The sequence below is a fragment of the Pavona decussata genome, unplaced genomic scaffold, assembly GCF_977016875.1.
Source record: "Pavona decussata unplaced genomic scaffold, jaPavDecu1.1 SCAFFOLD_61, whole genome shotgun sequence".
Taxonomy (NCBI): Eukaryota; Metazoa; Cnidaria; class Anthozoa; order Scleractinia; family Agariciidae; genus Pavona; species Pavona decussata.
The window spans coordinates 3795630-3819827 of NW_028145482.1; the positions used below are offsets into that span (position 1 = coordinate 3795630).

Sequence of the window (24198 nt, forward strand, 5' to 3'; positions counted from 1 at the left end):
CGGACTGACAATCCTATCTTCCAAACAATCCTGCACCTTCTTACCGCAGTCGGGGAACTGGGACCAAAAAGATGTGTCGCCTGGTTACTTTTACTCGTCAGGTTTTATTTTTTCCCACTGAAAGGCTCGAAAAAGTACAAGCTGACTGGTAAAAGCACCAAGTTCATAATCAACGGCACTCGACGAAAACATTTAAGCAAAGTAATGAAAATTTTGCTTCTTTTGTTTCCAGATTGTTGTATGATCTTTTGAAGGCAAATTTGAGTAGGCTAACGCAGTTTGATCTTTTCGAATGCTTTAGCTAATTATTAAAGTTGGCGAAGGAAGTTTTGGCACACAGAATCTTATTTCCCGAATTCCGAGCTGCTCTTGCCTGTAAGTGCATTTTTTTGCTTTGCCCCAATTCCCGCGCTTTCATGCAAACAGCACAAAGCGCACAAAACCCGAAAGGAAACGCTTGCTACTCTGGCTAAGATTAAAGTACTAAGAGATGCGGTATCAACGCACAGAGAACACACTGACAGAATACATATTTGAATAGACTTGGTCATTTTTCTCTCTTCGTTTCACGGTGTCATTTTATTCATGCAACTACATATCCAAACAAAAGTATTTTTTCAGCTTCGCTGCAAGAAGCAGCTGGCATTGAATTAGGGTCAATAAATTAAGAAGTTTGCAAAATTGATTAAAATGTATCTTCCTGACTCTTTTCAAGCGAAGAAGCGTAGTTTGAACATTTAATCGGTAATGAGGGATCGCATTAATCTAAACTGGCATGAATTTCACGATTTTATTTGAATACATTATGAATATCTTTTTACATATTAAAGTATATTTATAATCATCTTTATCCAGGTGCACGTTCATTAACTGATTACCATTTACTGACGGTAAAGCTTGTTATCGCACTATACTAGGCAAGACTGTTTTGGATGGATATTCCCGACGGCGGTAAATTTTAGCGAAGTACAGAATTTGTTAAAGCTACCGAATTTCTCTTTTTGTGACCAGATTTTTGCGATAAAAAAAAAAAGAAAATCAAAAATACGACTATTGTTGTCTCGAAAATCTCCTGAATTAAACAAAATATTATATTCTGTAAATTCGATGATTTGAAAGTAATGTGCCTTAAGATACTAGGCCTGAAGATATAAAAGTTTATAAGAAGAAAAATAATTAGGTATCTGGCAGTATCAGGCAAGCCCAGCATGTACTGTGCTTTAAAAGTACTGCATGCAAGGAAAGTCGTTCTCATCTTCAGTTGTCTCGAATGCGCGCAGCTGAATGATGAGTCAACGACGGAACATCCGATTCACCACAGCAAAATTGTCGCTTGCAAAATAATACCTCTCTTCATCATGATTATATGCATTTGAAACCAGGATATTAAGAAGGGACTGATCAAATCTGTGACAACCTCCAAAGGTTTCTGGAAGATAGTTTAAGTTACACCATATTCTTGAGCCATCCGGTGCGATACAATCCCTCTTGAAGGCACAAACCACAAGCCATTTCATGATGTAGTTCTGAACTTCGGCCGTGTTTATTGCAACCACCGCGCCCCCCTGTAACATATCCTTAATCGCAGCTGGTTTTCCCAGCGGAAAATATTCCATCATTCCTGGATGAGTAGCGGTCACTATGGAGTGACCACTAGTAGCGATGTAAAACATAAAGCCTGATTTTTGCCGAGCCAAACGCTCCATGATGACATGAGTTTGATTCGCTTTAAATTTAATCGACGAGTCGAACCACATGATTCCGTCATAATCTGCCAGAATTTCTTGAAATATCAGTGTCTTCCAAGCATAATTATTCAAGTCACGGACGTGCGGTGGATATGAATCAAAGCTAAACTTTCTGAACGTCACAAAATGTAGCGACTTTACGTGATTGGCTTGCGCGGCGTCAAGTCCAAGATCATAGAAAATCACCTTTTTTCCCGGAAAGTGCTTAGGAAATTGCTGAATGTTCACCTTAAATTCCTCAAAATGGTTGCTTGAAACACCAGTTACGGCGACAACGAGGTCGAAAAATGGCGTGCTTGGGTCTATTGACACAACTGGCTTTCGCTTGAATGTTTCATTCCTGAGAATATTTTGTATTAAAAGTCTGGTTTCGTCATCAAACTTGAACTCTTTACCGGCCGCAGTTGAGTCGCACATTGCCACGTAGCGGTTGAAATATAGTTTCTCGTTTTCATTTCCTTCGGTGATTTGGATTACGCTTTCTTCTGGCACTGTTTTTAGCGGATTGAAACAACGGTAATTTGTTGGGTGAAAGTCTTCCGCCTTTTGGGCGTTAAAGAAATGATAGCTGTAGAATATGAGAAACGAAAATGTTGCCGCAAGGAAAAAGGCCTTAAATTGGTATAACCTCATCGAAACAAAAAAGAAATCACCTTCTGACCACGACAAACGTGTAAAGGGTTTTAAATTCAGTTGCCGCAACAGAACAAAGAATCGCTCAACCTAGTTCCCAGGGTCCTCTCTCTTCCTAGGGAATCGCTGTGTATTGTTATAAGGACGGTGCCTACTAATACAGAAGTATTTTTGTGCGGTTTACGACAGATCCTATCAACGGCTTTTGGAATTGTTCCAAAAGAAAACCACGCATTTTTTTACAAATAAGCAACAATAATAATAAAAAGCTGTAAGATATAAAGGGATGTACGGCGTTTTTTCCAAATTGAAACTTTATTACCTCTGAAAAATCCATGGTTACCCCCAATTTTCTTTTGGATACCAAGAGCACTTTAGTACTGAGTTCTGCTTTCCCCGCATAGTTTTAAAAGGCGCAAAAATATCCTTGCATTAGTAGGCACCACCCATAGGAAACCCGAGTATCTTGAGATGTACAGAACGTATGCGCAGCAACAGAAGGTAGGCACCATCCTTAGTATTACCACGTCGCACGCGCAAAGATTTATGTTTTAGGTGTTTAAAAGGGCCTTTGAAAATATCTTGAACAGACCCAATGAAAAACAGTTATAGAGTGTTTCTACTGTATGTATGTTGAAGGGGCTGCCTTTCCTACCAAAGTAGGTATATAAAACTAAAAAGGGAACGGTTTGGACCTCACGGTGAAGCCTTCCAGTATAAAATTGTTCTGAGTCCCCCCTCCCCCACCGGGAGCATCCTCGAAGACCCAGGGACAGTAAGTCGGGTGGAAGAGATTTTCGTGGGCGAAAGTTTGTTGTAAGAACGGGAGAGCCCCTGGGCAGTTACTCTTACCGAACTAGTTCCAGAAGCATTTGAATTCCCTGCTTTTGATTGGCCAGAAAAATGGATGCACTGGGAGTTGACCAGCAAATTAAAGTGTTTCTTACGATAATAGTATTTCTTTTAGTTAATAACAACAGCTACTTTTAAATTCAAGTACCAATTTGAGAGTTAGATCATTACATTCCACTTCATAATGAATCAAGAATTATTAATCAAACACACTGCCCTACTAATAGTAACAGCAAGGAGAGAAAACTATGGCACCCTATTTAATTTCAATTAAAAGCCATCCTTAAACTCAAAATATCTCACATGTATACTGTGTCCTCAATCCCTGGGTAAACTTCAGTATATAGCATACCCTGGGATGTGCATGCTATGAGGGGGGTTGGTATTTCTTAGTATGAAATTCCATACTTAATAGGGCATGGATTTTTGACTCGACCCTGCCATGGACAGGACAATAGTTGTCCTTTAGGTACCAGACAATGGGCCAGGAAATGATAACGACAATGATAATGTTTATTCCAATGTTACTGTAGCCAGAAGGGTCTGAGAATAAACATACATATGATACAAATGAGATTATGTAATACATATAAACTGAATAAACACTATGAATAATAACAGCAAATATTCCACTTTATAAACCACAGATTAATTTCTGTGCACTCTTGTTAAAAGAAACATCATATGGTGCAAAATCAGATGACACTTATTTTAATAAACAAACTCCTTTAGGCAACTGAATCAGACCAATGTCTGATTTTGTACCAGGTGACATGTATCGTCCAATGAGAACATGTACAATGCTGTCTAATAATTTATTAGACATCCTTCTCCCAATTTGTTCAATGACAAAAAACAAAGAAAGATTCAACTCTACTTAATCTAACCACAATACTACTTAGTTTCCATTTATTTGCTGACAATCCTACTGTGACCATCACTGGATGTTTGCTCTCAGAAATTAATCAGAAGTTTAAGAAATAAACAAACTCCTTTCTGGCTTAGTGGTATATTTATGGCTCTCGGGGGGTACTTAAGTACATTAGAGACGGGGAGATGCAAAGGCCCTTAGATCATTTTTAGGTTGAAATTTATGAGTGGGGATGTTTTTCGGGTTAGAATTTTTCTTTCGGACTTTTTTGGGTGGAGAGATTTTGGCAGGGTTGTTTTCAAGGGCTTTTTGTGCAAAACAATGAAGTTTTTGGGGATCCAGTTTTAGCTTAACCCTTTAACCGCTAATATCAAATAACAAATTCTCCTATCTCCTACCAAATACTTTTCATATAAAAGTACTGGGGAGAAGTTATTAAAATATCAAGAAATTTCACCTTGACTTGTGTGATTATATCCTTAATTCTCATAACTACAGGGTTGAATAAGCATTGAAATTGCAAGGAGAAATTTGATGCTGATTACTGTGAGACTCATTCACACCTCCCTATCTCTGATATGCCTAAGTACCTCCACTTGGTATTGGATGATAATGCCCTCGGCTGAAAGATTAACCTCTAAGATTTGCCCTTGAAGCTTCGCTTCCCAAACAACTCTTTCAATTTTCAGACACTCTTTCAGCCTCAAGGCATTAACCTCTAATCTGCCAACCACCTGCGGGTGTTAAGGTGACATTAAATTTAATGCTCTGGGTTATCTCAAGCTGGGCCCAGTTGCTCAAAGAGCAGATAACTTTAATCCTGTGACTAAGTTGCTATCCAGCGGATAAAATGTAATGGTTTGAGTACATTCTATCCGCTGGATAGCATTTATCCACTGGATAGAGTTATCTGCTCTTCATTTGAAAGTGCAAAAATCTGAGAAACGTTCAGTTCTAGGAGTAACTTGCACAACTCCATTTCTGCTTTTCCTTTCTTCCCAAAGTGCAATGTTGTAATGATGGGGGTGTAAAATTTTCAATTTCTGTCACAAACAGGGTCAAAGTTTGAAGGTCAGGATCTCCCTACCAAACTTGGGCCAGCTAACCCTCCCCCACCAGGTGTAAGTGATAGTATGAAGGTACGGCTTTATTGACACCTCTACAGTGTAGTTTAGAGTTTTCTTCCTGAATGCTGACAGTGATATATTTGTTCTCCAATGGCAAGCAGAGGAAACACACTATCTCCAATAATTACTTGGATCAGTCATTAAGTGTAAACAAAAATTCTGCAATAACAGTTGACTCATCATCAAAGTAAAATGTCACTCCCCCACTGCAGACTTCGCTGAAATCACTATAATGGCCATAATAGTAGGAAACTTCGGGATAATCAAATGAAATTACAATACAATGCTGCACATTCTTTTCCAAGGCCACAACATCATCAAATAAAACATCAAAGCCATAATAATGACAGTACAAATTCTCCTGTTTGTTAACTTCACCAGCCCCAGTACGGGACAAAAGTGGTGGATCTCTATCCTTCCCGCCAATGTAAACTTTTGCAGTGACTGGAAATTTAGCATATAATTCAGAATCAGAATCATATGACCAAAATGATATACCATGCAATATTATGTCCTTATCTACTGTTAGTTTTATAGGATAACAATAAGTGGAATTGTTAGAAGTACTTGCAATGTCATAATGATTACGAAACCTGCAGCACCTCAAAAGAGAGCCCACTCTTTCTGTATCCAAAAATCCATCTGATGACATCACAGCGCTTCCAAGAAATTTCATGATAAAATTACTTGTTTCTTCTTGTGTTAGTATGTTGGTATCCAGAACAACCTCCATGAACTCACTTTGCTTCATAACTGAAAAACGCAATTTCTTAATGATCTGTTCTCCAATGATTTGTCTTTTAGTAGATCCATCTGCTTCAATCCCTTGCCTCTTGCATTCATTTTCTGCCCAGCAATTGACAGCCTTGAACAAATCCACCTCTTTGATGTTTAAGGTGTCTCTTTCCACTACCTCTTGGAGTAGAGATCGGTCTATTGTCAGGAATTCACCTGACTTCAACGCATCCTTCGTCATCTGATCAACAAAATCCCAGCAGTATTTCAGAAGATCTTCATTTGCAAAGTGTTGAGCGTGTTTTAAGACACCAAATACATTTGACGAATCCAGGTTCCTTCCTAGATAGATTGCACATTCTTTGGCAAGACAAGGAATCATGTATTTCGCGGCCAAATATGCAACCTGCATTACGTTACTTTCGGTCAAGGAAACCTTATCGGTGTAGATGTAACGCAAAAACTCAAACATACCGTCATATTCACAATCAGGAAGATCAATATGTTCTTTGGTTTCCGCCATTTTGCCACAAAACATGGCAAAAAACACGGGGCTCCTAATGGACAGCAAAAACTTGTGAGCTGGAATCACCATCTTGCTTCTCTTGCGGTCACTGCAGTCGCCATGTTGAGATGCTCGAACGACAAATTTAACATCACTCAAAATGTCGCTGTTGAACATGAACTTGCACCTTTCTCTGTAAGCCTTGGGCCACTTTTTCTTTATCATGGACATAGTTTTTTAGATTTTCTACACAATGTGAAAAAGTCAAAAATGTCCAACTTTTAATTTAGCACACGATGAACTTCAATCACACAGTTATTCCGTGTAAACCACACGAAAATTCGTCTTGTGAGGCTAGTTACTGTGCCCAGTCCACCCCGCCGAATGACCGTTGGATACTGACTGGGCAATGGTGACGTTCATGTACAGTCAGGAGTCCTGTGAACAGTAGAACCCCGCCTTACGGCCACCTTGGTAATACGGTCACCTCGTTATTACGGCCAATTTCAAGTTTTGGCCTTGTAAAAGGGCTATACAATTTCTTATAAAAAATACCCCTCGTGAATACGGCTTTTTGATAACGAAGGTTTTGGAAAAACATTTCAGAATAAAAAGTAGCGAGATTAAAAAATGACGTTTCGGCGACGACATGTCACCGTTATAAAATGTAAATTATTATAAGATCGGTAACGTTATATAAAGAAAGGAAGATGTGAAAGAGTAAAATGAGATGGAGTAAAACAAAAGAATGTGCAAAATTAAATGAACAGTTTTGCTGGTATGGAGTCCTTTTGAGTGTTAAGAGTCGGTCTCTTTTTCCTTATTAGAAGCATCTCGTAAATAAGGCACTCGAATTCAATTCCCGTGGCATTTCCGTCATCGGGAAACATCTTAAAGACCAACACGATCAAAGACCGAACAATCTTCACGAGCAGTTTACCATCCTTTAAAGCCGGACTAATCCGGAAAGGAAAAAATCGTGGGAAGATCTTCACCTGATCGGTTCGCTTCCTCAAGCAAAAGAATGGGCTGCAGCGACTGTTTCTCTTTGAGCGATCAGTAATCGCCGAATTTGAAACACCAAATAGGCACGTGTCCGTAAGAAACCGCTCTCAATTGGACTGCGATGCACTTCAATCGGTTCTTTTTTTCTTAATTTCTGATGGTTTGAGGTCTGTCTGCGAGATAGGTTGCCGTAACACCTTATGTTGACGAGTCTCTCAAAATGGAGGCAAAACTTGAACGTCGTCGAATTAGCCAAGTTCACGTAGTTATAAAAATTCCATCAATGGCAGACCACAAGATTTCCGTCTTACGAAATCAAAGAGACAGGACATCATATAGGAGTGTAAGTTGATGATTTTAAAGAAAGTCGGTAAAATGTTGCTTTTTTTGCTGGAAACTAACCCTGTTTTCCATTGCTCAAGCTCACCTGAGAGGGCGAGACAATTAGCTAAAGAGTAAGCAAATTTGAACAAGCGAAACAGGCACTAGCCTCCTATGCAGACACTCTTCTACCCATCACGCTCCTGCAGGAAGTTAAGTGAGAAGAGACATTTCTCCTCTCAATGCGCTTGTTTTGTTACTTTGCTTGCTAGCTTGACCGACTCGCTCCTTTCTTGATAGTGATACAGGCAGGCCAATCAAAACATAATTTTAAATATCCAGGATAGCCTCTGATTCGATTTAAGGATTCTTTCCACAGAGAAATAAACACGAATTAACAGGTTTTAACCATGAGTTTATTTTTCAGCTATTATTACCACTTACAAGCAAAATTGCTGAGTTCTTTTGCCAATTGAGCAGAGAGTCGGTCTGCAACTTTGATTTTTCATTACCCACACTTTTATGCACTTTGTTTAAACCTACAAGATTCCAATAAGGCTGGTGGTTAACTACAGTTATCGCCCCACCGGGCGAATGATGATGCGACGGCGACTGATGATGCGATTACGACTGATGAAGCGACGTCGACTGATGAAGCGACGGCGACTGATGACGCGACGGCGACTGATGACGCGACGGCGACTGATGATGCGACGGCGGCTGATGCTGCGACGGCGACTGATGATGCGACGGCGGCTGATGATGCGACGGCGACTGATGATGCGACGGCGACTGATGAAGCGACGGCGACCGATGCTGCTAATGCTACGGCGGTGGCGTGTTTTGAGTTGAGGAGGGGAAATCTTCTTGTCATAATGTCTGCCAGGTCTCTTGTATACAAGTTCCAGTCGCACTATACACCGTCGCTTGTCGTCTAGGTGCCTGGATGTTATTATTTTGCTTAGATTGGTTGTAACTTCCTCTCCCAAAACACCTGGATGGGGAAATATCATTTCAGTTTTTTGTTTTAAAGCCTCGGCTATGAGATCACTATAATAAGTATAGATGTTTTACATACAAATATATGTTGTTGTTGGTTTTTTTTTTTTTTTCACGGTAAAGCAATCAGAAAACAGATTTCAAATAGAAATTAAGGATATAACTTTAAATACCGGTTATCAAAGTGTCCAATTTTTGTTTGATCTTCTGTGTCCTTGGGTAGTTTACTATCTTGTAGTAGAGATACGAATACTGGAAAGAGAGAAAAGACAATCACGATTAGAACCTCAATAGTGCTTTGTAGAAACCTCAGAAGTCAACGAATGGTAAAGTATGGGAAAGTGATTAGGGCGTCGGAATTTTACGCTGGATATCCTGGCTTTAAATCTGAGTCTCTGACCACTGAGATTTGTTTCACGGTATTCCCCTGTTCAAATCCTGCAAAAAGCCAATTTGCATTGCCAGCCTTCTACCGATCTGGATTTTTCATTTTATTCCGGCTGCAGGTCACGAGTGGTTAACAAGCAACCTTCTTAAATTATGTGGGAGCTATTTTTCGCGTTCATATATAACTGAGGCTTCCTTGTGGGTAGCCAAACTGCTCTAGTTAATGACAGAGAAATGGGTTTTTGTAACATCAAAGCACAAATCAACGTATCGTAGAAACATACCTGATATTCAGGTTCGTAACTTCCCGGCCCTTTCACCACCTTAGTAGAAAATTCTTTCTTGTAGTTCTGACCCTCAAGGTCTGCCTTCTTTAACATTGCTTGTATTTTAGAATCCGAAGCATGAAAGTAAAGATTTTTAACCTTTACTTCTACGTCTTCCTCTGTATTGGCCTCTGTGAATAATAAAAAAACATAGTCTTCATCGCAGATCATCACTTTAGTTAATTAGAAGTCGTAACCACAACATTTTTAGAGCTATGGTATGTCTCTCAATGCAGGCTTAATAATAATAATAATAATAATAATAATAATAATAATAATAATAATAATAATAATAATAATAATAATAATAATAATAATAATCATAATAATAATAAAACTTGATTTATATAGCGCGATTTCCAGCGATGTCAAATCGCGCTTGACAATTACAGCAAATACGGGCATGTCATTACATCAATACTGAATATAGAAAAAGAAAATTACATTTACATATTTAGGTCTAATATTTCTAATGTACAAAATGTCTAAATGTGGTGTTTAATTCTATATAAAAACTTTCCTAAAATGATCAGTCTTAACTTTTACATTCATTTCGTCACAAGATCTTATTTCAAGTGGCAGGGAATTCCACAGTTGGGGTGAGGCTACTGAAAAGGATCTTAATCCATAACTACAGAGTTTATATTCCACGTTAGCAAGGCGGTTACTGTTTAAAGATCTTAAATTACGTGGAGGAATATACTTCTGAATTAGTTCTGATAGATACGAGGGGGCAAGACCAATTAAACATTTAAAAAACATCAAAAATAATCTTAAAAACTATGCGCTCTTGTACTGGCAGCCAATGTAGTTTATACAATACTGGAGATATGTGTTCACGTTTAGCTGCAAGCGTAACGATTCTGGCCGCTACGTTTTGAACATGCTGAAGTCTCATCAAAGTTTGTTTGGGCAGTCCATACAGTAATGAGTTACAAAAGTCTAATCTGGAGGTAATAAAGGCATGGACGAGGATTTCAGTTGTATGGCGACTGATGTATTTTCTTATGCGACTAATATTATTTTCGAAGATGATAAAAACCTGCTTTACATATAGCAGTAACATGGTTTTCCATAGCCACGAAAGTATCATAAACAACCCCAATATTTCTTGCTGTTGATGCCTTACTGATTACCTCGTCACAGACCGATATCCGGGAAGGAAATTTAAATTTCCCTTCCGCCATTCTTTGTGAAAGTTTGATTTTCTTTGACTGAAATAGTCAATTATTTATCACTCCGATCCGCTGATATCTCAAACAAAAGTGATTACAAAAGGAATTTAGACTTCAACTGGAAAAGCAAAACTTTGTATCAAACGTAGCAATTAGTGTCGCGATTACAGTCTTTTCTCGTAGGATTTCTCCAGTTTTATCCTATAGAAAAATAAATGGCCATGTAAATCGTCTTATTTCAATACTAAGAGAATGAAACAGACATAGTCTAATAATATAAGTCTTAGTTAATGAGGTAGTGATGGGAATTTCTTCCAAGAATCATAGTCCAACACACTCGCAGTTACAGTCGGATCTCGATTAAGCGGTCACCTATTAAGCGGCCACCCTCCATTAAGCGGCCACTTTCCAAAGTCCCGAATTATTATTTTGTCAGCAAAGTGCTGTATTCGATACCTCTTTTCAACGGCCAACCTCTATTAAGCGGCCAGTTTTCAAAGTCCCCAGGGTGGCCGCTTAATAGAGGTCCGACTGTATTTGAATTGTCGCTTTATTGGCGTCTCTGTCAATCTCTTCTCTCTCAGTACAAACATTCACTATTACACAACAACTCTCTTTTGATACAAAATAGTTAACAATGTGTTAATCAATTCAAGAGGTCTACAAGTAAATCATAATGAATGTCATTGAAACGAAAAAAAGAAACTCCCCGCGGAGAGTATAAATTTCTCTACACACCATCTATCATCAGTACCATTGAAGTTGAAATTACGGTACATTTCCCATCACCCTTCCCCCATGTGTCTATATACGTTGTACTTATTTTTAATTGAAGTTTATCAGGTCACAATTCAACTTTCTTTGTCATTGTCATTAAAATCTAACATGTGCATATACAGCTTCGCCTCGACTTTCTTAAAATTTAAAATTTATTTATTTATTTATTTATTTTGGCTTCGCCACAACTGCTGCATTACGCAAACGCCTAAAAACAGGGACTTCTGGATTGAGCTTTCCCGCCGTTCCCGAAGCCCTCCAGTCACAAGACAGTTCCAAGGGGTAGAGACAGTTTTCGTCTCGCTCAATGTGACCACTTGCCAACCGCAACGCAGCTGCTTGGACTACTCCTTCGCGCCCAGCGTACAGTGCCTCTACACTTCCAATGGATCACTTTGAACTGGGTGCTTTCCTTCGCGTCGTGCTTTAAACTATGTCGCCCTTGTAGGCCCCTAAAGTACTCCTTAGTCCAGCTGCTCTACATGGCGTCTAAAGTACTTATCCGCGTTGTCTGAGTATATCTTCACAGGTTTTCCTTTCCTGGCTAGCAGTCGCTTGAGGCTTCTAAGAAACTCCGTAGTCTCCATACTCTTGCTGTGTTCCAGGTAGAGTGCTTGTGTAAGGCTACAGGTCTAAAGCGTTAATTTATACCTTCCCCTCTTTTATCTAAGTCACATGGCACTTAACGGGGCCAGCAAAGTAAATTACTTTTGAATCTCAAGAGCCACGCACCAATCCTCATCACTTTACTAAGGCCGAACTTTCCCAGCAGCTCGTCTGGTCGGTCTTTTGAAGCATTACCTCTACCAAAAAGGTCTTTAGTTATCTTTGGCTACGATTGGCTCTAAAAGGTGGGGTTGTCACGATGTCTGAAGGCCATTCACTTTTTCTGGGTGGCCAGTTTGTTTCTTGCCACCACAGCTTACCACTGACCTACCCTCCCCGACTTCCTAGGTCGCAACTTTTCTCTTTCATAGGTACATGGCGACAAGAGATCTTTGGGTCTGTCTGCATTTTCTTCACTCTGTTTACCACGAATTCCTTGTATTCACCAGCACCCCTCAACAGATGAAGCGCTACTAAGTTGTTAAGCTATCCATAGGTCCACTTTACAGAGAATCCCTCAAGAGCGTTCCATGAATTGATGACAAGATTTGTTGCCATGTGCGCTGCGTTATAATGAGTCATTGTTTGACTAGTCGAGCTCTAGCTGTCACCAATCCCTTGCTCCCGCCGGATGTCTGTCCCAAGACTGCATGCAGTGTCGCGTAAATTCCGTTTTCATCCAGTGCTCTTGTTTAAGACCTTAATATAGTGACCTCCGGTGCCAAGGCCTTCTTCCAGCGCGACCATTGCCTAGCTAGATGTAGAGGCAGTGGTGCATCTCAGGGCACCTTTGTATTCACGCTTAATGGCGTCACAAGGCTTTGTAGATCGTAGATGTTTGCTAGGCTATGGCAAGAGCCCTCTCTTGGATGCGGCTGTATCTTCTTGTGTTATGAGGACACTAATTTGGTCTTCTCTTTTGTTTCATGGAAGCTCAAGGAGACTGCAGGTTTTTTCTTTCGGTCAACTGAGCTTTATCTTCCATTCTTGGTCCACTCTCCTCTACGACGGCAGCATTTGAGTGCTACTTATGTTATGCAAACTTCGCATCGATCCTCGAAGATGTCGATAGCTCTTTGTTTTGGGCGCTGCGCCTCCTTTCACAGTTGGTTTTCCACCGATCAGATCATCGACGCAAAGGCTTTTGCGAAGTTCAGCAACGAGATCTAGTATGCGAACTTCCCTGAATTCAAGGTGACACGCTATCACTCCCACTAGATGAAAGGGAGATGGGTTTCTACTTCAGAGTGCTGGCTGCTCTTCCAATGGAACCTAAAAGCGTGTCTGTCTTCCTTCTTGATGCGCGCCCGAATAAACGCTTGTTTCGGGCGACAGGTTGATAACGCATACACACTAACACATTCCACAGGTGGTTTTGAAGCGGGGCCTAGCGTACAGATAATCATCCAAACTTGATGCTTGTAGATTGGCCCGAGCCAATGCATCAAAGACATTTCTCAGCTTTGTGCTTTCAGCTCTCATGAACGACCGGCTTGTGGGCATGATAAAATTCGTCCCCTTTAGTGGATTACTCCTGATTTTCACTATCCGGCCTTCTGCTGCTCGATTATCACTGCATAACTCTTTCTCACTCACATGCGTTGCAGCTTGTTTTTGAGGTTGACAAGTCTTCGCAAACTTCCTCCTTTATTGTTTGGCAAAGGTGGATGGTTCCCTGTCCATTGAAGAGATGTCTCAAAAAAACTGTCAGGGTCACGTACTAGCTGCTCTCGAAATTCTACATACACAGCTTGTTGATCATGCTCCGGAGCGTTTTCTAGGTCTAAGGTATCCAGCTAACAGAGCTCCGCGTAATCTACGTGGCAGGTTTGAGTTAGCAGCATGTTGTTGTGATCGCTTTCGATCCCCGGTGACATAATAGTCCAACAATCACTCGTTTTTAGATGTGTTGATTGCTGCATATCTGCTTGCGCCTAATATCAGGTGCACCGGTTGATGTGGCTCAGGGTCGCTGTCTCTTATCTGGACTCCTGCCAGGTGAACGCGCGAGTCAATAATCCTCTGGTAGTTCGTATTGTCAATCACCAGAAACTACCTTCTCTCATTTTAATGATGTCGACAGCTAACTCTAAGCTGCCATCGATCACTTGTACAGTGATTGTGGAAAGTTCTACTTGACGTAAGATAGATCCAAGCATCATTCGTTCGCCGAACTTCTCGAGAACGAGAGCGCTTGGGAATTTTCTCCAACAGTGCCACCGAAGCATACGAACTCCCAGCTCCTGTATCAAGAAGTGCACAGCACTGCACAGCACAGCACTCCTTGGACGTTGATGTTGACACCAGGGTAAACCATGTGCACTTTGCTCACGGTGGCTGCCAAACGTTTGTCTCAATGGTTGCAAATTGATGTGTGGCGTTTCTGTCCGCACTTCTGGAACCGACCCCACTCAAGATTGCATTCGGTTGCGTGGCGTGCAATTAAAGCACATTCGTTTCGTTTGTCCAGCGTGATCACCGGCGTGAAATAGCGCGAGAAGTGATTCACGTTATCACAATAAACACACGAGCGTTGCTTTTGTTTCTTCAGCATGATACAGGAGAGATTTGGTCTCATGGCGCTTAGTTGTCGCAACATTCTTTGCATTGGTATTCTCTTCTATCATGGGATATCATGTCCCTCCACTTCATGAATGCCTGGACTAAATGACCTTTGACTAAGTCGGCTTTGATACCTTCTAATTTATCCAGCACGCTCCTGATCATTCCATTCACTCGCTCTGTTTTACCAAGGGTTTCCAGTAACTGCACGTTGTATAGCACGGTTTTTAAATTTGTAGAAAACATTCACTCTCTTCGGACCTGCGCCTGTCACTGTGGGGAGTGCCAAAAAATTTGGAATGTATGCGTTGACAATTTTGCTACTTTTATCATAGTCCCCTTTGCGGATTTCTTGACTTTATCGACGTGTGCCATGACCTTCGGCTCTACTAGCTCTTTTTGTCACTGGCGCTAAATCGGTGGCGTTAATTTCGGTCTTGATCTTGTTCCAAAATAGCAACCAATTCGCAAATGTCCCGTCGAATTTCGTGATAGTAAGCTTTGGAAGCTTTGCAGTGACGGTTTCGTTCAGACCTTAATCCTGTTGGTTTGCTGCCATGGCGTTTCGGGTTAGCGTTTCTCAAGTTCAAGATCGATCCAAGCTTCTCGTGTTATTCCTGCTTAAGAAACATGTTATGTTTCTCCAATTCCACCTTGTACGCGGCTCGCTTCTCTTGTTCTATTTTTGCTATCAGTTGACGTATCGATAAAGCCCTTTAATCTGCCTCTGCAGTTTGGTTTGTAGTACTCCTCGGCCCAAACGCTGACTTTCTCTTCCGATTCCCCTTTAGCAAATTTCTGTTCGACAATGGATTATTTTGAGGTGTGGATGGCTTGGATTTTTCACGTAATTAATGCGTTTTGATATGGCTCTTAGTTGTGAGAAGCGATCCCTTTTTCGTTCTTGCTGAGAATAAACGTGAACGATAGGATTTTTCTGTCAATTCTTTGGAGTGGTTCCCCATTGCGTAGTTACATAAAGATGAATACTGATTGTTTATCCGCCTCGATTTTTATCGCTGACCGTTGCCCTTGTTCGAGCCAAAATCACAGAAAGAACCCCGTCTGATGTGACACTTGTGTTGGGAATGCCTCCAAGAATCGTAAACACACCTGCAGTTATTTCAATTATATTTTATTGGCGTCCCCGTCTAACCCCTCTCTCGTTGTATAAAGATTCACAGCTTCGGCTTTTGATACGAGATAGTTACCAACGGAAATCGATTCACGAGGTCTACAAGTCAATCATAATGAATGTCATTGGAGCGAACAAACAAACTTCCCCACTATCTATCAATTAAATGGAAATCATGGTGCATTTCCCAACGGTAGAATTCCAAGTTCTAGTAGCCGCCTCCAAACCAACCTGACGTCCTCGAACGGTATTAAAAAATCGATACATAAAGCAACGACATTACCTGTAAAGATAAATAGAAGGGCGAGAACGAAGACAAGTGTGGCACTCTTAGCAATCATCTTGCTGGCTCGCTGATCCGCTCTGAGGCTACTCTTGTAAAACCAATGAATCTTGGTGCTGGCACTCTTTCATAATTTTTCACTGACATTGATTTCGTTAAGTTTCAGTTTAGTTTAACAGACATGTCAATCATTTGGTTTCATTTACATCGAAAACACGAAAGATCCGTTGTCGGAACAAGTTAGCATTTTGTTTATAAACGTATACGTCGTATACATACTGCGCATGGAGTAGCTTTGGCTATACATTAGCATAAGATATATTAACCTTCGCTGGAAAATGAAATGAAACATCAGAAATAATACATATACTACGGTCTACAAAGTTAATATCTCAGTAATATTTTAAATTTCCTTGACCAGTTTTGTTTATAAACGTCTTTCTCTCAGTTAAAAAGCCTCAGTAATGAAATAGATCCTCTTTGTTTTTTTATAAGAACGTCTTATTTCGGAGCTGAGGCTGAACGTTCTTATGTATTTTGCGATTTGAGGCTGAAAACGTTCTTAAGATGTTCTTAAATACACTGCTTGTATTTCAGTAAATCAATGTGGACGTGACCAGGAAACCTATCAAAGTACTGCTGAGATATGATATCAAAAACTGCTGATTTTGACAAACCGAGATGTGTGTCACCATTGTTATAATGCTAAAGAAAACATGCCCTTAAGTATTGTGGTTAATTTACATTTGTTACCTTGATTTTATGCGCAGATTAGAAAAATAAAAACGTTCTTAATCGACTCTCAGCCTGAGGAATGTTTTTAATACGTTCTTAAAATTTTGGTTAATCTCAGCATCGACGTTCTTATAAAAAAAGTCCTTACTAAAAAAACAGAGTGTATATCATGAGTTGATCTAAACAGGCGCGGATCCAGGATTTTGAAATGGGGGGGTGAATTTTTGTAATAACGTAATTTTTTATAGAGCCAAAGCCTGGTTGAGGTGTTTGAGGTCTGTGCAGCGAAGAGCTCTCAAGGAGCTTATTAACGTTAACAACAAAGAAATTATTCTCAAAAAAGCAGATAAAGGCAGAACAACCGTCGTTATGAACGGAGAAAACAAAATCAATGACGGACAGAAACAATTGGATGATAGAAATAACTGTCAGCCACTAGACGAACGAATGGTTAGAGACACATCCCAGAGAGTTAAACACCTCATTAATGCCCTTCATCAAGCAGGGTGCATAGACGAAATGACGGTTAAATGGTTTAACCTAACACCAAATCCGCCTCGAAGCCCAGTGTTTTATACCCTCACAAAAATTCACAAACCGACATTAGTCGGAAGTCAAGACCTATCATATCTGGGTGTGATGGCCCAACAGAACGCCTATCATCATTCGTAGACAAACTACTTCAGCCAATAGCACAAATACAGGACTCGTTTCTAAAAGATACGACACATTTCATAAGGTTTATTGAAAGCACTAGGGTGCCTAGAAACGCTTTTCTAGTCTCAATGGATGTCACTAGCCTTTACACGAATATCCCACAGGAGGACTGAAACAATCACTATAGTATGCAACGCATACGAGAACTTTCATGCCAATAACCCTCCTATAGCTACAAATTTCCTCAGAGAAATGCTCAGCCTTATACTGAAGGAGAACTCCTTCCAAACACACGGAACTGCCATGGGCACTAAAATGGCAGTAGCTTTTGCCAACATCTTTATGGCATCTATAGAAAAGGAGATCTTAAGGCAGAGCGTTCACAAACGACTAATGTGGAGAAGATTCATTGACGATGTATTTTACTTGTGGGATACAAACAAAGAAGAAATAGAAAATTCATTGAGCAAGCAAATTCGTACCACCCTACCATAAAGTATACCGCTGAAGTCTCACAATAAGAAACAACATTCTTGGATACAACAGTCTATAAGGGAGAGAGATTCGAGAAAGAATCGATTCTCGACGTGCGCACACATTACAAACCTACTAAAACATTTCAGTACACAAACTACAACAGCTGCCACCCAGCAGGCACTTCTGAGGACAAACGCTTCTAAAGTAGTGTTTGACGAAAACATTAAAAACTTTAAAACACGCCTGGTATCGAGAGCTTATCCTAGTAACCTGGTGGACAAAATCCTCTCCGAAGTTAACTTCGCAGAAAGGAAGAACGCTCTTACACAAAAACAGAAAGTGCACAAGAAAATTCTACCCTTCGTGACACAATTTCAACCATCACTGCCATGTTTGAAAAATATTCTAATGGACACTGAATGGCATTTAATACAAAACCAGCCGCTACTAAGAGAGATATACAAGGAACCTCCCTTTATCTATTATAGAAAAGGGAAATCGCTTAAAGACATGCTTATTAAAGCAAAATTATAAAGGCTTTTATCAACACAATGGGCACACAGCGGGAGTCGTGTAGGTCTGTCAACCCCATTTCAACAGGCTCAAAATGAATAAATTGATTGGTAGAACCAGTCATCGCTAATGCACATTCTCCACCTCAATTAGAGAAATCAAATATTATTTCAATATTTGACGGATAAGGAAAAAAAAAAAGGAAGGGGGCTCAAAAAAAGGGGGGGTGAAAATTCACCCATTTCACCTCCCCTGGATCCGCCCCTGCTAAAGTTATGATGAAGTTTAGACTGCATGATTTAGAAACGTTTAGTACATAAGGTGCTCATGACTTTTTTCGAAAGCTACTTTTGTGGTTTGATTTTAGTTTTGGAAATATCAAAACGAACGACAACAATGTACCATACTCTTCAGGCTAAACCGCTTAAAATCGCCAACAAAATCGCATAAACTGAAAAACAACTTAAGCAGACTGCACTTGCCACTGACACTATTCTTTTTGAGGAAAAAAAGCAGATTTCACAGATGAAGATGTATTGCTTTATTACGAGCGGGAGAGCCGGAAAGATCCGCCGCTTTATAAACTTCCTCGTTAGACTTGTAGAATGATAAGCATAAGTAGCGAGTGGCTAAATTAGAAATCGATCAGCACAATCAGCCTTACCGACTGTCGTAGACAAGAGAATTAGAGCCCAAAGTAGTGAAGTCAACTCCAAAAGTTTCATCTTCATTCGATGGTGGTGTAGTGAATAATGATACTACCAGAAGCTTTCGTGTGAAAAGCCATGTGAAAAACCATGTGAAAACAAGCTTAATTTCACACATTTTTCATATGATTTTCACAACATTTCACACATATTTCACATGCTTATTTCACATGCATGGACAATATTGTCATCACTGCTAGTTAGTGCCACGTTACGACTGCAGCACTTTGAATAAAATGTTGTAACAATATGTTTATAAGTTATTTTTATTTTTAATATTGCTCTCAGCTAGGTAAAGAAAGCCAAACTAAAGTTTTGCTGGCCGGTTAACAGAGGCTTAAAATAATGATAATCACTTGTCGGGACGCCAGGAAAGCGGCCGCGGCCGCGGCCACTTAATGGAGGTGGTCCTTTAATACAGGTTTCAAATGCAGTGTGTAACGAAGAATATTGTTGGGACTCTGGCAACTGGCCGCTGAAAAGAGGTTGGCCGCTTAATAGGAGGCCGCTTAATAGACTGGTTCAACTGTAGCAGCATGTGAAGAGTATTTGAAGAGTATGTGAATTGTATGTGAAAAACATGTGGAGAATGTTATCCTTTTCACACAGTGCTTTTTTATATGCAATCTCACATACAAATTCACACATTTTTAAGGCAAAGCAAGTTTCTGTTTTCACAAGGAATTGACACAGTATTTCACATAAAAAACCATGTGAAATCCTTGTATCACAGCAAAAACACCATCTTTTACATGCATTTCACATACCATTTCACAAACTATTTAATGTCATTTCACGCTATATTTCAGATCACCACATTGCTTAACAAAGACATTCATATATATTATAGCTATATAGCTTTATATAACTAGCTATATATCTAATTATAAAATTAAGAACATTACAGCACCCATAATTCACATGTACATGAATTAAATTTGAAATATTACGTGTATTTCACTCATCTGCTTATTCGTACTCACGCGTACAGCTTTTTCAATTAACATTGTCGGTTTAAAGTATAAAGCCATAAGAAAACACCTCTAAATTCTGTGGATGTTTTCGTGAATAAGTTTATCAAAATCAGTAATGCCTCGTCCGTCCCGTGAAGATATACGACGGTGAGCCATTTGGATGAAAGAAATGTTAGGATATCAATTTTCTCTTTTGTTCTAACAATTTAACAATGCTTATACATGTATAATATATAAAGACGCACATCTACAGTACATAAATGAGGCCTCATTAAACGTTATCGGGATACAGGATTTTTGATCATGAGAAGCAAACATGAGAATAGGGATTTATTTTGGGGGTAAAATTACAATACAGCGATCAGGGAAATTGAGACAAGAGAATCCGGGATACCAAGCAAGAAATTTGGTACAGTATAAACTAAAAGGGATATGCTATTTTTAGCAAAAACATGATTACGAGGATACATTAAGACTCCCCCTGCCCCCTCCCCACTATATCAGTATGGTGCCTGATAAATAGCATGCTTTGTTATCCAACTGCACTTAGTATTTATGGGTTAGAGACTGTTGTGAGAAGGCCTCATGCAGTATTGAAAGTCATTGTACAGTCAGCGCGTGGGTGTATTTGTAAGCAAACCACGAAATAACAGTCTCTAACCCTTTTAATATACGATTTGAATTCATAAAACGATAACAATTATTCTGACAATTTTAATTAAATAAATAAAACTGAAATCCGTAAATAAGTACAGGTGTATTTCAATAATAAGCAAATTACAATTCGAAAATACCCTGTACACAAGCTTAGTTATGTTCAATAGCTATAAAAATTGGAAACTACAGTCGGCGAGAAGCCTGTTGACTGTTCAAAGCAATTGTCAATCACTTTTCTTTGTGACGTTATACGTTTTGTTTCACTTTTACCTTTAAAAATGGAAACACTCCAGGCTGTTTCGTTGGAATCGAGTCACTGATGATTTGAGGGATTTCTTCTTCTCCAACCTGTGCAAACCTCGAAGCCATTTGCAATAACGCACGATTTTCATGAGTTATCACCAACACTGCACTTTCAGAATGTGGTGTCGTGACGTAAATGAAAATCACGAGATCGATTTTAACCAATGGGCGCGCGCGTATTTTGATAGAGAACTCAGATCGTATATTTATATACAAATAATGCATGAAATGAGTACAAAATTATTCCCCAGTATTTTTGTATAGTTAGTTATTTGTACAGTAGAAAACCAGTTGGCAGTGACATGTACAGTAAAAAAAAAAAAAAAAAACAGATGTGCCGAAACATGTGCGTAAACCGTCACACTATCTCTGAAAGCTTGTTTTTATTGCTGCTCATTAAAAAAGTTTAAGTTGGATAATATAAAAATATATCATTGGAGGCTTTGGTGCCGTACATAGTATTGATGTATATTTTTACATATCTTTATTGTGTAATGTTGCCATCACCTCACACGTTGAATTCATTTTTACATCCATACTTTATTTAATAATATACTGACAGTTATAAATTTCTTACAGAAAATAACAATAATAGAAACTAATATTTCAAACAAAAACGAAAATTGTACATGTAATGCAGTGATTGGCAAGGATTACTGTGCTGAAAATTTAAGTGGAATATAGTTCTTAGTTCACATGAATTATTTTTGCAACTAATAAAAAAATGTCTGATAATAAAAGGTTTCGTGAAACACTTTAGAACAAAAATGAGCGATATAAAAAGTAAACGACGTTTCGATGACTCCATGTCATCATTATCAAGTTCGAAATACATGTAAAATTAATTATATTTATATAGTAACAAAAGTGTGAAAATATTTAGGGAATAAAGGAGTTGAAGTATTCAATTGTTATGTAAAGAGTTTGGCGCGAACTGAATCCGATTGCGTGTTAAGTTTTGGTTTTACGTTCCTGGTAAACAGCATCTCGTAGATCAAACAGTCAAACTTTGTGCGGCATTTCTTTAGCACGTTCAAGTGGTCTTGTATATTAGTTGCTTGCAGCTTGTGTTCTTCTTTCAGGTGTTTACCAATAGCAGAATGTTTATGTTCAGCGATGCATTGAAAGAGATGTTGGGATGTATATCCGACAAAAACCGTATCGCACAGATCACATGAAAATTTATAAACAACGCAATGTTGGTTAATCAGGGAAGGTTTAGCCTTCACCACTGTGAGATCATCAATAATTTTTCTGCTAGTAAACACTGGGCGCAATTTACCTCCAAGTTCGCTGAGATCTTTTCGTACAGCGTCGGCCGAGCTCTGATCTTTCAATGCCAAGACAATTCTAATGGGCTGATCTTGTAGAATTTCGGCTTGTGGTTCGGCTTGATCTTGTGAACAGATGAAACTGCTGATGGTCAATTCAATAAGTCGCGGAGAATATCTCAATTTCAGGAACATTGATTCCAGGTTGTTACATTCATCAGTAAACATTTGTCTGTATAGCGAACCAGCCGTGAACTGCTACTAAAAATAGTGCGCGAAAAAAAAAAAAAAACAACAACAACAAAAACAGGAAAATGTACGGAAAGTTCAAAAGACGACTGGAAGCTTTCTGGCACAGCTACATCCCTCCAATCTTTTTCTTAAAATCCTTTTCCTAGTGTTAAAGTTTCCAATTCATGAATTTTTCAGAAGCGATGTTTTATGAAAATTATTTGACATCAGATTTCCATAAAAACACTGTTATTTCAAGCCTTTTTGCCTACTCATCAAAATGGCGTCGAAAACCGTGATAAGGCCTATTTGCCTTATTTAAAATCAGCTTTTTAAATCGTTTGGTGTATTATGACCCCAGGAGTGAGTTGCATAAAATTTAACATCGGGCGTAACTGCTAACGCCAGACCTTCAGCCCAGTCACATTCAGTATTTTACGCCCGCCGTTAAGTTTTATGCAACTCGTCCCCGATCCCCTGATGATTGATGAAGGCTACCGCCGGACTGACAGTCCCATCTTCCAAAGAATCCTGCACCTTCTTACCGCAGTCGGGGAACTGGGACCAAAAAGATGTGTCGCCTGGTTACTTTTACTCGTCAGGTTTTATTTTTTCCCACCAAAAGGCTCGAAAAAGTACAAGCTGACTGGTGAAGGCACCAAGTTCATAATCAACGGCACTCGACGAGAACATTTAAACAAAGTACTGGAAATTTTGCTTCCTTTCTTTCCCAGATTGTTGTATGATCTTTTGAAGGCGAATTTGAGTAGGATAACGCAGTTTGATCTTACTGCAGACTCGTACCCAGTCGCTATTTACGTGTTTTGTGGGGTGAATAGATTGGATACGAGGATGGATTAAGGGGGGGGGGGGGGGGGGTTCTCATGGGAAGAGGCGAAGGAAAAATGGCGACTGGCAGATTTCCGGTTTGACAGATCCATTCGATTATGCGTGGAACCGTGCAGTGCAAGAAAACGGAGTAATTTTAGACATTTCTTGCAGTCAAAATTCATTGTGGGTTCTAGTTTGGTATTTAACGAGCTAAAGCGTTCGTCCGATGAGGGTTTTATTTTTTTGTTTGCTTGTTATGTCGTGCTGCCGTAATGGCTTCTTCGCGGGAAGACGATGTGGGTGATTTGGACAGTTCTTTCAGTGAATTGTGGATCGAAGGTTAGTTTCACAGTCATATTTTGTCTTCCTGCGAAGAAGCCATTACGGCAGCACGAAATTTATTTACAAGCCAATAAAAAAGAAATCCCTCGTCGGACAAACGCCATATTGGATCGAAATCTGCCAGTCGCTATTTTTCCTCCGCCTCTTCCCATGACACCCCGCGCGTCTCAATCAATCCTTGTATCCAATCTTCTCACCCCACAAAACACATAAATAGTGACAGGGTACGAGTCTGGGACTCTCCCTTCCCTTCCTCCGTTCTTTCGCTTTGTCCCAATTCCCGCGCGTTCATGCAAACAGCACAAAACGCACAAACCCCCAAAGGAAACGCTTGCTACTCTGGCTGAGATTAAAATATTAAGAGATGCGGTATCAAAGCATAGAGAACACACTGACAGAATACACAATTGAATAGATTTGGTCATTTTTCTCTTTTCGTTTTCACGGTGTCTT

At 39.6% G+C, this 24198-nt stretch overlaps 3 protein-coding genes across 3 annotated transcripts; all 3 read right to left on the bottom strand.

Moving 5' to 3' along the window:
• Positions 1 to 1292: 1292 nt before the first annotated feature.
• Positions 1293 to 2165, bottom strand: LOC146479168 (uncharacterized). The gene has a single exon (XM_085111131.1). The coding sequence runs from the start codon at positions 2163 to 2165 to the stop codon at positions 1293 to 1295; it is 873 nt and encodes a 290-aa protein (XP_084967257.1).
• Positions 2166 to 5364: 3199 nt separating this feature from the next.
• On the bottom strand, positions 5365 to 6702 carry LOC146479169 (BTB/POZ domain-containing protein 6-like). Its single transcript, XM_085111132.1, has one exon. It carries the CDS (start codon positions 6700 to 6702, stop codon positions 5365 to 5367), a length of 1338 nt encoding a protein of 445 aa, XP_084967258.1.
• Positions 6703 to 8372: 1670 nt separating this feature from the next.
• LOC146479170 (uncharacterized) lies at positions 8373 to 16172 on the bottom strand. The gene is made up of 4 exons (XM_085111133.1): positions 16048 to 16172; positions 9468 to 9640; positions 8970 to 9048; positions 8373 to 8791 (listed from the first exon to the last, which is right to left on the bottom strand). Exons 1-4 carry the CDS (start codon positions 16103 to 16105, stop codon positions 8373 to 8375), a joined length of 729 nt encoding a protein of 242 aa, XP_084967259.1. The 5' UTR covers positions 16106 to 16172.
• Positions 16173 to 24198: the final 8026 nt, after the last annotated feature.

Excerpts from the sequence above, each read along its gene's own strand:
- LOC146479170 (XM_085111133.1), bottom strand. The coding sequence starts at position 16,105 with ATGATTGCTAAGAGTGCCACACTTGTCTTCGTTCTCGCCCTTCTATTT. Across the intron at positions 9,641-16,047 it reads CCTTCTATTTATCTTTACAG|AGGCCAATACAGAGGAAGAC; the intron begins GTAATGTCGTTG and ends TATTATTCACAG. Across the intron at positions 9,049-9,467 it reads GTTACGAACCTGAATATCAG|TATTCGTATCTCTACTACAA; the intron begins GTATGTTTCTAC and ends CTCTCTTTCCAG.
- LOC146479169 (XM_085111132.1), bottom strand. The coding sequence starts at position 6,702 with ATGTCCATGATAAAGAAAAAGTGGCCCAAGGCTTACAGAGAAAGGTGC.
- LOC146479168 (XM_085111131.1), bottom strand. The coding sequence starts at position 2,165 with ATGTGCGACTCAACTGCGGCCGGTAAAGAGTTCAAGTTTGATGACGAA.